The 11995-nt window shown below is 45.4% G+C and overlaps 1 protein-coding gene and 1 long non-coding RNA gene across 5 annotated transcripts in view; one reads left to right on the forward strand and one right to left on the reverse strand.

The window, feature by feature from the left end:
- The window catches only part of LRIG1 (leucine rich repeats and immunoglobulin like domains 1), a 122393-nt gene extending 115209 nt beyond the window's left edge, over window positions 1-7184 (reverse strand). For 2 of the 3 annotated variants that reach the window (XM_035276057.3, XM_002758530.5), the window contains exon 1: window positions 6359-7184. In XM_035276057.3, the coding sequence (XP_035131948.2) occupies window positions 6359-6576 (218 nt within the window). In that variant the 5' untranslated portion in view covers window positions 6577-7184. Of the gene's footprint in view, window positions 1-6291 lie in introns of all 3 variants that reach the window. The other variant, XM_035276058.3, reaches the window with a different exon arrangement.
- Window positions 2063-3520, forward strand: LOC118147988 (uncharacterized). 2 transcript variants are annotated; one of them, XR_008476757.2, is made up of 3 exons: window positions 2063-2167; window positions 2651-2738; window positions 3415-3520. It is a non-coding gene; the product is annotated as an uncharacterized LOC118147988 (long non-coding RNA). The 2 variants fall into 2 exon arrangements; XR_004734723.3 differs by having other exon boundaries at window positions 2107-2224.
- Window positions 7185-11995: the final 4811 nt, after the last annotated feature.

Consider the following 11995-nt stretch of genomic DNA (forward strand, 5'->3'; position numbering starts at 1 on the left):
GAAGGATTGCTTGGATCCACAAGGTTGAGGCTACAGTGAGTCTTGATTGCACCACTGCACTCCAGCCTGGGCAACAGAGTGAGACTCTGTCGAAAGGAAAGAGACAGGGAGGGAGGGAGGGAGGGAAGGAAGGAAGGAAGGAAGGAAGGGAGGGAGGGAGGGAGGGAGGAAGGGAGGGAGGGAAGAAAGGAGAGGGAGGGAGGGAAAAAGAGAGAAAGAGGAGGGAGAGAAGAAGGGAGGGAGGAAGGAAGGAAGGGGGAGGGGGGAGAGAGGGAATCTGACTTAGAGAGATTGGCTGTGCAACAGGATGAAAATTGGAGCTACTAGGGCCTTTAACCTTCAAATCGTGCTCCAGAATCATCATGAAGTTGATGGACCCATGTTGACGAATCTAATTAAATACATGCATCATTGAATCTAATTAAATACATGCATCATCTAACTTTGTCCTCACAGCTTCTACAATATACAGTATTTTTCTATTTTTTTAGACATGAAGAGGTTTGCCCAAAATCACACATGTAGCTGCAGACTGGAGGTACCAGAAATGGACCAAAGAATTAACTTTCAACCCCTTCACCACCATTCTTTAATGAAGAGTGTGAGCTGGGTGTGACCACAGGGACAAGAGCCCCTGCATATTTAACACAGTAAAGGTGAGAAAAGCTTTGTCCTCACCCATTCTCTCCCCCAATCAATAACCCAAATGGAGACTGGGGACAGCTGGGTAGCAAATGTCCATTTAGAAGATATAAAGAACTAAAGGCAGGAAATGAAAAGGATAAAACCCAATGAAATGGAGAAACAGTTTAAAAATGGAATGACTTCTATAAACAGATTGAGGTTATAACTTGTGTTTCAAAAGACTATGCATTAAGTGCTTGGGTAAAAAGATAACATATTAAATTATACAAAAATAAGAATATAGGAAATATAGGAACATATAAAGCAAGAAGCCTTTGTATAAGAAAAGTTCACAAGCATACCCACTACCTCCTACCAAAAAGGCATAAATTGGCAACTTTCGATTAGAACTTAGATCATCAACAAAATGCAGTTTTTTCCTACAATCTTTATTGATCCATTCATTTTGCTTAATAACAATGATCACTTATAAAGTACTTCAGCAAAAAGTACTCTCAGTCCTAGTCATAATTGGACAATTAATTGGTCAGTTGGGACTGCTCTTCTAAATTGTGTGGCTATATAAAATTGTCTTAGCAAAACATAAATGCAAGTCCCACGGGTAAACTATCATAAAAATGTTATCCTCTGCTCTTCAAAGTCCTCTATTTCTTTGCAGAGGACATAAGATCTTAGTTTCTTAGATTTCCACACTTTAACCTGAAACAAAAGCAGAAGATAACCACATAACTGACATGCAAGAACTAAAGCCATGAGTTAGATGGAATGAACCCTAGTGGCTCAGTGTCATGCTCAAGTTATAAAAAATAACAGTAACGGTCCCTAAATTTCCCACAGGCTGGTAAACATTGGAGATTTTTAGATATTCGCCCTTCCCTGCCTGGGAATTTTTCCTCCACCCCTCCTCCCTCGTGTCTCAAGACAATGCCTTCAGCCTTTGAAACTGCATCCATTGTAAACAGCTCTGAATATTAACGTGGCCCAGAGTCCCGTTCGCTTTTAAAAGACCCCTAGAGTTTCAAATTGCAGCCACTGAGGAGGGGGGAGTAAATGTCACATAGCTCATTCAAAAGGAATTGAAATTTAGGCTTGCTCGTGAAACTTAAAAGTCCTTCTACCTATGGGGTAGGTCAGAGGAATCCCTTTTATGTTTTCAACAAACGAGGAAAAGAAGAAAAAAGACTCTGGTACAACCAACATCCTTTACTGCTTACAGCAACTTTCAAGTCAATGAATCCCTCTTCTAGATTTCCCTCTCCTGTGGATGGTACTTTTTAAATAACCATAGGCTATTTTAAACAACTTCCACCCAGGCTTCCTAGCTAACAAACCTCAGGGCTTTAGCAGGTGCACAGCACTGGGCCAGGTGCATTGTTAAGTCACACAAAACCCCAGTGCTCTCTCCCACATTCCTGTCCACCCTGAAAGAGAGGATGCTGAAAAGAGTCTGCACCAAGGAGACACCCCTGCAGAAGCCGGAGAGTCCCTTTCATTGTGATCATGGTGTCTGAGGGAGAGAAAGGTCAGCCAGAGGCCGTCCCAATGGACTCAGGGAAGCTGCAGGGAGAACTCAGGCAAAGTAATTAACCCTGGAGGGAGGGAAGCTTTCTGCTCACGTGCAGAGTTGCAGAGATGGGACATGAGGACATCCACTAGGAACCAGCTCTCATCACACTCCTTACGTTTCTTCATCTTTCTCAAGACAGTTCCAAGAACTACTGCTAATAATATGTTCAAACATCCAAAGTTTGTGAAATCTAGTAACCAGATGTAATTATGCAAAGAGACAACACACCACTTTTTAAAACAGTCCCTTGAAAAGCGGGCAGGAACAGTTTTAACATGTCCTAAAGGCAAGAGGGACACTGTGTGCCAAAATACAGTTAATTCACATTGGGCGCTGGTGATCTCTATACACCTCCTACTTTAGCAGTAGTCAAAAAGTAGACGTTATGGCCATAATTTCATATCAGCAAGACTTAAACACTGTGCCTTTTTCTCACAGCAACCAGTATCATTTGCCAGAAACCTCACCTGACTCAAAAAAAAGTTGTCAGAGAACTACCAACAGACAAATTCTCCCCCATCAAGAGGTAAGACACTTGTTGCAAAAGAAAAGGACTCTGAGCTCAAGCTAAAGCTCCCTGAAACTCCAAGAGCACTTGCACCTTTCAGATTGTATTCTTGGCAATTACCCTGGGTTTAAAATGCTCCCTATTCCAAACAACGCTTTCCCTGTCCCACTAATTGGAAGATGTTCAAAGTCTGGTAAGTTTAAGTGATATGGAGAAGGAAGTATTTCAGGACCATCCATACATCAATCTACTTTAAAAAAGATAATCTCAGTTTAGGTTCTGGAACAATTTGGTGATCTGCACTTTAAATCTAATTTGCATGAACAGGATGGGAAGTATTTTCCAAACCCTTAATTCACAACACCCTGCACACCTGGGCCTTCCAGCACAACTGTAAAATTTGAAAGACAAAGGCCCTCTTTGCTTCACAACTACAATGGCAACCATACTTAGTGTTTATTTTCTAATGTAATCATAGGCACCACTTCTTTGCCAAAATTGGCAAGGTTAGATTTAAGTTAACTGATTTGGTATTGCAAACATATAGTACAAAAAGATCCAAATCAATACACTCATCTTAATGTGTCTTAAGACAACTACATTTGGTATACTTTTGTGAATATCCTAGCTTTTGAATGCTCTCTCATCTTTGCTCCACACTCAGAATAAAAATCAGGGTTTGTTCTTCCTCTAGGGCCTGTCTGCCTTCCTAATCCCAATCCCAGTTCACAGAACATTTAAACTAGCAACATTTTGTGACTAAACACTGCTCAAATTTATGACACAGGTAAGAGTCTAAGGTAAACTGTATTTAATATTTCTTAAATAGCTTCTGAAGCCATGCTCTCAAAAATAATTTCAAAGAAAGCAAGTATCTGAGTTCTAAGAAGTTCAGCTTCTTCTCAGGTTCTGGGAAGTTGGAATAAGGCTTGGCAGTAGCTTGGTGCTATTTATGAATGTGCTAGTTGGACCATGCCAATCTCACCTACGTAATGGGCTGGGAGACTGAAATTATGGCTTGACTACTACAACTATAAGTTATTGTGCTGAGTAAGTTATCCTCAGGCCCCAGAAATAAACCGATTATCAGCTCTATTCTGTTTCTTCTATTCACACTGCATTTACATTCACTGTTTAAAAGTTCTACTTTTCTTATATTAGGCCTAGAAGCAACTTCCACATTAGATGCACTGTTTACAAAAGAAAAAAAAAGGTCCCATAAAGCCACAGGTCCCATGCTATCTCAAACCCACAGCCTGAAGTTGTTTGAACTAACGGCAGTAAATCTAGTTCATGGGTTTATAAACTAGCTCAAAGCATTTTCTAGACACCATGGGCTTAGAGCATGTAAACCTGGTGAAACTACATGGCATTTCATTATATCATATAAAGACACTTTCTCCCCTAAAGTCTTGCTGAATCTTGGCCAGGAATATAAATAATATAAATACTCTTATTCCAGAATAAGACTCATGGAGACTAATGGTTTAAATTCAGAAGTCTGAAGTCCAGGAAAAAAACACATTTGCTTGATTTGTCCTTAATCAGAAATAAGATCACTTCACAAATATTTTTCAAAGGATAGCCTTTTCGTACTGCACACTGTGTTGTTACATACTAACCAGAAATCACGATGCTCATATCTTAAAGTCTAATCAGCTAACACCATAATCAAGTATACTAAAGTCTACTGATGCTCAGAATACTCATGTTGGTATTTATTGATCATCAAAGGTGTGAGTAAAAGAGAAGGACTTCAATTTTGAAGGTATTTACCCATGTGAAATGTCACCCTTAGGCAACGGAAAGCCTAAAGAAATAACCAGTATGTTTGCTCAAAAATTAAAGGGCAAGGCAAAGTGGATCTTGTGACCACAGGAAAGCGCAAATAAGAGGACACCCTGTCCTCTCTGGGAAGTTACTGCTGTGGAACTAAGTGCCTTCCCCACAATACCACTGACACATGGCATTGGGAGTCACTCTTCCAACAGGTGAACACTTAACAAGTTAATCTGATTCTGCCCACATGATTCTATTTAAAAAAAAAAAACAAACTACCATATGTAAGGGAAAAATCACAATACCCCAGACTAAATAGATCCTACCGAAGGACAATACTGGTCTCTATCTCGCAGTACCTAACACAGCTCTGCCTCCACCCTACCACCACTGATTTCCACTAACTCAGTGAATTCTGTAGAAGTAGATATTGAAAACCTAACTGTAACTACAGCGTCCTGGTTGTCTTCAGAACTCTGTACTTGTTCGTGGAGCAGTGTCTCGGGCCAAGTCAGATTCTTGCTCCATTTTGAGAGTTACGGGGTCTTTACCTAGAAAGGAATTAACTTTTCTTCCCTTCACGGCAGTCCGAACCCAAGCCACACATTCCTCGGTCAAGCCACAGGTGCTGGTTACAACTTGTGACAGCAGTTTTCTCTTTTTAAAACAGCCATAGTCATGCCTGAGGTTAACTGCTGTGCCTTTCCTGTGTTCTAGGAAAAATGTCCAATTATTTAACTGAAACGCAGACTATTTAAGCTAGGCCTTTTCTGGAAGGTACTACTATACTACTTCTACAGAGATGCTAATTACCCATAATTGAACAAGATTTGACTCATGGACCAGATTTTTTAGAAGTAAAAGAAGGGTATTCTATTCCACCACGTTTACAGACCTCTAATGCCTTTTTTCCTACCAAATCTCCTGAAAGAAGCGTCCCACTAAGTTCTAATAGGCCCACATCCTGACAGCACAGAAAAGAGCCTCTTTCGGGTGAAACAAACTGTTTAAATCAGCCAAGACCCTGGCACCCTCTCCTGAAGCAGCACTACTCCAAAACTCATTTGCACCATTTACGGAGGAGAGCCTCTTGAGAGTGGGCCCCACCCCACTGGATCATCAAGCCCAATGGGGCCCCAGGGAACACACAGGAAGGGTCTGGAACACAGTTCCGTAAAATGCCAACCAGGCGGAAAAGGACAAACTCCCAGCACTCACAGGTCGCCAGGAACTGTCAAAGTCCTCTAACTCAGGGGTCCTCTGGGGAAGGCTGCCTTCTGCACCGCACAGAGAGCCAAGTCAGGTCACCACGGTCTTCGGGTATCAGGAGACGGCTACACACTCTCTCTCTCACTAATAAATAATGTAAACGGATGATTGGAGCCAAGAGTCATCTTCATTCACTACCCATTGGAAGACCAAGGAGCTCAGACACCAAAGAATTGGATTACAGGAGAGGAAAAGGAAATGCACCCACAGACCCCCCACACAAACTTCTTCAAACTCTGCTCCAGACGTTTCCCACCCACCCACCCGCAAATACACTCAGCTCCAGACTCTCACTCACTAACCCCCAGATGGCCCTCACGACGCGTGCTGCCTAACCCCCAAACCTCCACGACCCACGCTCGCTGGTCTCCAGACCCCACGAGGCACGCTCTTCTCCAGGCTCTCTCGCACGCCCTCTCGCCCGGATCCCCACGCAGGGTCTCCCCTCCGCCACCCCAAGCTGACAATCTTCCAGCCCGCACAACTCCACAACCCAGACCTCACAGGCTCCCCGAGTACGAACCCCCGCTGTCCCATCCCGAAGTTACAAAGCCCCGAGGCGCAGGGAGGGCGGAAACGGCGGCACTCACAGGCTCCGCGTCCAGGAGGGCAGGTCCCCGGGCTGCGCCGCCAGCCCGCGCCCGCCACAGTCCAGTAAGTCCCCAGCGCAAGTGCAGGCAGCCGCGCAGGGCGCCGGCGTGCCGGCCGCGGCAGTCACCGGCTCCAACTGAAGCAGGAGCAGCCAGGGAAGGAGAAGGCAAGGCGAACGGCGAGGAGCCCCGACCGCTCCTCCGACCGGCCGCGCCATCTTGTCTGGAGCGCGCTGCGAACTCCGAGCGCGGGGACTGTGAGGACCCGGACGGCCGCAGACGCGGGCGGGCCCGCGGCGCGCTCTGCTCGGCTCTAGGTTCCACGCCGGGGCATGGCACCCGGCCCAAGTTCTCTCTGCGGCCGCGGCTCCGGCACTCAGCGGGACCCCGGTGCCCGGGCTGCTCTGCAGCACCCGGCAGGGGCCGCGAACTGCGCGCCCATCCGGGCCGGCCGGCCCTCCTGTGCTCGGTGCGAACTCCGCCGATCCAGGCAGGGGTGCCCAGTCTGCGCTTATCGTCCACCCAGCGCACGCCGAGTGCCGCTAGCTACACCGGCCGAGGGCAGTGCTGCCGCTGCGCCTGGAAAAGAAGCGTTCAGCCTCGCAGCCCGAGCTCGGCGCCAACGGGCATCTTCCTCTCGGCTCGGAGCGCAAAAACGTAGATCCCAGGCTGGACGGTGCGGCTGGCCCCGCGCTCGGAGAGCCCAGTGCGCCTCGCTGGCCCCGCGTCGCTGGTAGAGAGCGCGCGCGCAGCCTCAGGTTCCGCACGGTTCCACCACGCAGCCAGACTGCGGCGGACCTCGCGGCCGAACAATCAGCCGCTCGCCGCTCGCTTCCCAGCGGCCCAGCCCCGACCGGTCCCCCAGACCCCGCCCCCAGCCGCTCGCCCGCACACACCCCCTGCGCTCCGCGCCCCGCGGCCGCCAACAGACCCACGTTGGATGCTTTGCAACAGCGCCGCGCCACGCCCCCAACGCCTACTGCTCATTGGCTGCCGGAGTCCACGGCGGCCAACCTCGAAGGCCATTGGGCTGCTCGCTGTAATCCCGCCCCTCCCGTTTCGCCGACCACCCCGCCCCCACACTCTTTTCCCACCCAAGGTGTGAAGGGCGGGAGACTGGGAGGAGAAAATAAGGGACGGCCCCCGCCTCTTAAAGGGGACGCGCAGCTTGTTGGAGAACTGGGACGTGGGCTGGGGAAAGGAAGCGTGAAGACAAGCCCTCTGCTTCTAGAAGAGGAGAGAAAGTTAAGACGGTAACGGCCCCGTTTTGGAGCTGTCTGGCCCCAGGGCGTTTTCTCTCTTCCTCAGGCTGCAGGCAGGACCGTAGATTAAAAGCAAACCCGCGCCCATTTTCCAGGTGCTTTCAAGGAGCGAAGACACAGGTTTAATACCTAACACATTTCTTCCTGACTGGGGCATCCTTCCCCCTCGAATTGCCTGGAGCATCTGCTCCTGACTTGTTCTTCACGTCTTAAATCCAGCAATATGTCCTTGATTACCAAAATGGATGTGGGCTGCAGAAACCTAGTTTCAAAAGTGCACCCTCGGCTGCGCGTGGCGGCTCACTCCTGTAACCCCAGCACTTTGAGAGGTCGAGGCGGGCGGATCACCTGAGGGGAATTTGAGACCAGACTGTCCAACATGTACCCGTCTGTACTAAAAAAGAAAAATACAAAAATTAGCCAGGTGTGGTGACAAACGCCTGTAATTCCAGCTACCTGGGAGGCTGAGGCAGGAGAATCGCTTGAACCCAGGAGGTGGACGCTACTATGAGCAAAGATGTCACTGCACTCCAGCCTGGTCTTTCGCAAGTCTCCTTTAAAAAAAAAAAAAAAAAAGAAGTGCACTCTCCTCTCCAGCCCCTAGTCAGTTGAAAGGTACTTCTAGAAATACTCCAGCCTTTGATAAAGAAGTTGCTTTGTTGTTTGGGAGTTTTTGTTTTAATCAGAGCCTTTTTAACATAATTTTCAAAAAGCCATAGTGTAGTCGTAAGAGTCAGAGTTAAAGGAGAAATAATAGTCACAAAGCTTCTTATTTTGGCTCTTACAGATCAGACCACAGTAGTTGTGTGTTATGATAGTACATGGAAACATTAAGGAAGACACACAGACACACATTGAGAAAAAAGGAAAAAGATTAGCACTGTAACATATAGCTGACTTCTGGGTATTTTAGTTTGCTGGTGTCTCATATCCCTTCCCCATAGTATGCAAATTACTAACATAACTGTGCACATTGTCAGGAAAATTAAGCAGGTTAAGTTTGTCGAAAGACATTTGCTCCAGAACATTAAATCTCAGTTGTGTTTTATGGAAGTGGGGTGGGGTGGGAGGTAGAGAGGAGAAGATGTTCCTTAGGGGAAAAAAAGCAAAAAAATAAATAAATAAAAATAAAGGGTTTATTCCATTTTTGACACAATCTAAGAAGTTTGCTTTAATTGAGATGCACTAAATGTATTAAACTTCCCCTCAGCCTTAAGATCACCTCTTTTCTTTAGCCAAAATGTAATCTTCCTATCCCTTCCTCCCCTTTCCTTCTTTCCCTTCTGATTCATTGTGCTCTCAGATAATGGTGCCTCATTTTTTTCTTTTTTAATTTTGCATGAGCTCAGCAGTGATGCCCAAAACAGCACTCGAATATGTGGATAAATCAATTCAAATCTAATTCCCAAGAAATATTATCAGAAAAATGCTGCACCTGACCCATTTGACCCAGAGCTTCAACCAGCTTTTATGTTTCATATGCAATCCACATAAACATACAACTTCCATCTGGACAAGAAGAAGTATGTCCCTTGGTTCTATCCCTTTTGGTAATAATAATTGTAATAAGCAGGGAGAATGGAATTTAAAAGATTCTAAATTTATGAAGTCCTCTAGGTCAGTGTTTATGTTTTTCACGACCAAAGAACACAAAACAGTAATTTAATGTAGAATACCCACAGACCTTTCGTGAAATGAAACTGTCAGATCCTCCCTGTCCCCACCCCAGAATAAAATAGCATATGCAATGAAATTGATTTGAACCGATTGAACTTCTTGAGAAGCTGACCTAAAGTTATCTTTCAGGTTTGTCTCATTTCTAGTACTATAAAATGGGTAATTCTTGCGAAATGTTTTTTCAAATGTGTATGCGCATACTTGTGAGATGCTTTTCTGCAATCCCAGCATTCTGGAGGATAGAATTTAGAGAATCTACAAGGTGAGGGAGTGCCCACAAATCTAAAGCATCCCTTGTGGTATGGTTACCATGTAGCCAGAGAAAAGGATTCCAAAGCCGAGGCACACTTGGGGGGACAGGGCGCCTGAGCCTTGGCAGTTCCTCTCGTCTACAGCAAAGCATGAAGTCATGTCTGCTCCCCATACCATGTATGGAAGATTGCCCACATATTAGCAACCTGCTTGTGATTGCAATAAGAGTGTGAACTTGGAGAGTGGTGATATCCAGCTCAGGGGGGAATTCATCTACAGTTACCACCTAAGATGAAGGAGACCTCAGCAACAACAACGGCAAATGCCTAAGGGAATCTATGTCCCTGCTTAGAAAAGTGCAAGTCTTGGTCCATTCAGCACAGAGCAACAGTTGATGTGGGTACTCTAGGTCCTTATTTTCCTCACACTGCAATTTTCATCGTTTTAAATGCTTATTCCTTGAATGAATCATCCAGGGATTATAGATTTTCCAGTTCATCCTAATCTTCCCCAGGGATAGCATGGAATCAAATCCCCAGTGAGAATCTCTGCAGGTCTCTCTTGACGACAGAAGCCACAGTTAATCATCCTATGCTCACTGCTCAAGAGAGCAACCCAAAATCTAAATAGCCTGAAATCTATTGGGGAGAGAAGCAAATAACAAAATAGCAAGAAAAGTTAACCATAAGGATTTTTTTTTTTAACACAACTTCCTGGGGACTGAATTTGTGCCAGTTTGCTACAGTTCTAGGTGGTGGTCATTAGTGGTCTTAAAGAATGCTGAGATACAGAGGTGCTTGCTTTATCTTGGATGAGATTTTACGCTATGTTCAGTACATTAAAAGAGCACCAGGGTGCCATTCAGGAGAGCTGGGTTCCAGCCAGGCCTTGTTATCCATGAAACCTCTCTTGGAGCCTCAGTTTTCTCAAATAGAAAACAAGGGGCTGGGCATAGTGGCTGTAATCCCAGCACTTTGGGAGGCCGAGGTGAGTGGATCACCTGAGGTCAGGAGTTCCAGACCAGACTGGCCAACATGGTGAATGAAACCTTATCTCTACTAAAAACACAAAAATTAGCCAGATGTGGTGGTGTGCACCCATAGTCCCAGCTATTTGGGAGGCTGAGGCAGGAGAATTACTTGAACACAGGAGGCGGAGGTTGCAGTAAGCCGAGATCGCACCATTGCCCTCCAGACTGAGTGACAAGAGCAAAACCGTCTAAAAAAAAAAAAAAAAAAAAAGAAAACAAGGATAATGGTACTTGACCTGGGTGCTGAAAGAGTAAAGGAAGGATCATTTGATAAAGGAGACATGGGGCCTTATAAACTGTTTAGGTCTACATACATCTAAGGTTTGTTTTCAAGGTGTTATTGAATTGTTAACTCTGAAAAACTATGCGCCCATATGTATAATATAGATGGAAAATCTCAGCAGGTTCTTTCAGCAGTAAAGTTTCTTGTCCAAGAATGTGACAAAGGGTTAATAATTACCTATAAAATCCCTGAAGACTTGCAGGGTGATGACAGCCCTGCTTTGAGCCTGTTTTGTATCTCTCTTCCAAGGAAAATAGAACTGTGCACTCATTAACTCCTTCCTCACAATAATCTTGTCAAGGAGATGGATTGGTGGAGAAGGTAAGTGAGGAGGCTAATGAGTCTGGGAATAGAATATAGAAAGAGAAAGATTTTGGTATCTCCCCATCCCCCATTCCAACATTTGACTTTGGTGGAGGTGGGGAGAGGTGTGTTTTCTTGTGCAATCTCTGGCGATTGGAATATTGGTTAATGCCCAAACAGTGCCAAGCTGCAGCTGCTGCAGTTCCAGAGCAAGAATGGTAGGTTGATGCCTGCAGCTCAGCTGTGACCCTTCAAAGGTTCTACCCTCCTCTGCAGAGCACCAGGGAGTAAAAACCTTTAGAGTCCATTTTCTAACACAAACTAGAACCTTGACACTTGTCCTTGCCTTGTGAATGTGAAATATTTACTGGTTCACTGAAAGGATGGAAAAAAAAAAGTTAGCAAAGATAGGAGCATTTCAGAATTTGGAGATGGAGATTCTGGAGTGGTGGTCATTATAGGAGGCCGTCCCTTACTTCTGACAGTGATGATGAAGGGAGGGACTAATTACGTCATCACTGAAGACTGCACCTCTCCCTCTCAATCTGCTGCCTTTGCAAATGTCACTCGGAGAAGTACATGAGGGCGAGTTCGGGGAGGAATCAAAGTTTTTGCCTCACTGCCAGCAACTCAGAACTAACACTTCAATGTATGTAAGGAACAGCACATTGATCATAACTTATAATAATAATCTCTATGAAGTCATATACCTTATATTTTTCAAAGCACTGTCACATCATAACACAGCTATCATTTATGGAGCACTTTGTTGAGTACTTTATGTACTTTTTTCATTGAGAGAGGAGCTAAGAAAAATGTTTAAGGCCACA

The sequence above is a fragment of the Callithrix jacchus genome, chromosome 15 (assembly GCF_049354715.1).
Source record: "Callithrix jacchus isolate 240 chromosome 15, calJac240_pri, whole genome shotgun sequence".
NCBI lineage: Eukaryota > Metazoa > Chordata > Mammalia > Primates > Cebidae > Callithrix > Callithrix jacchus.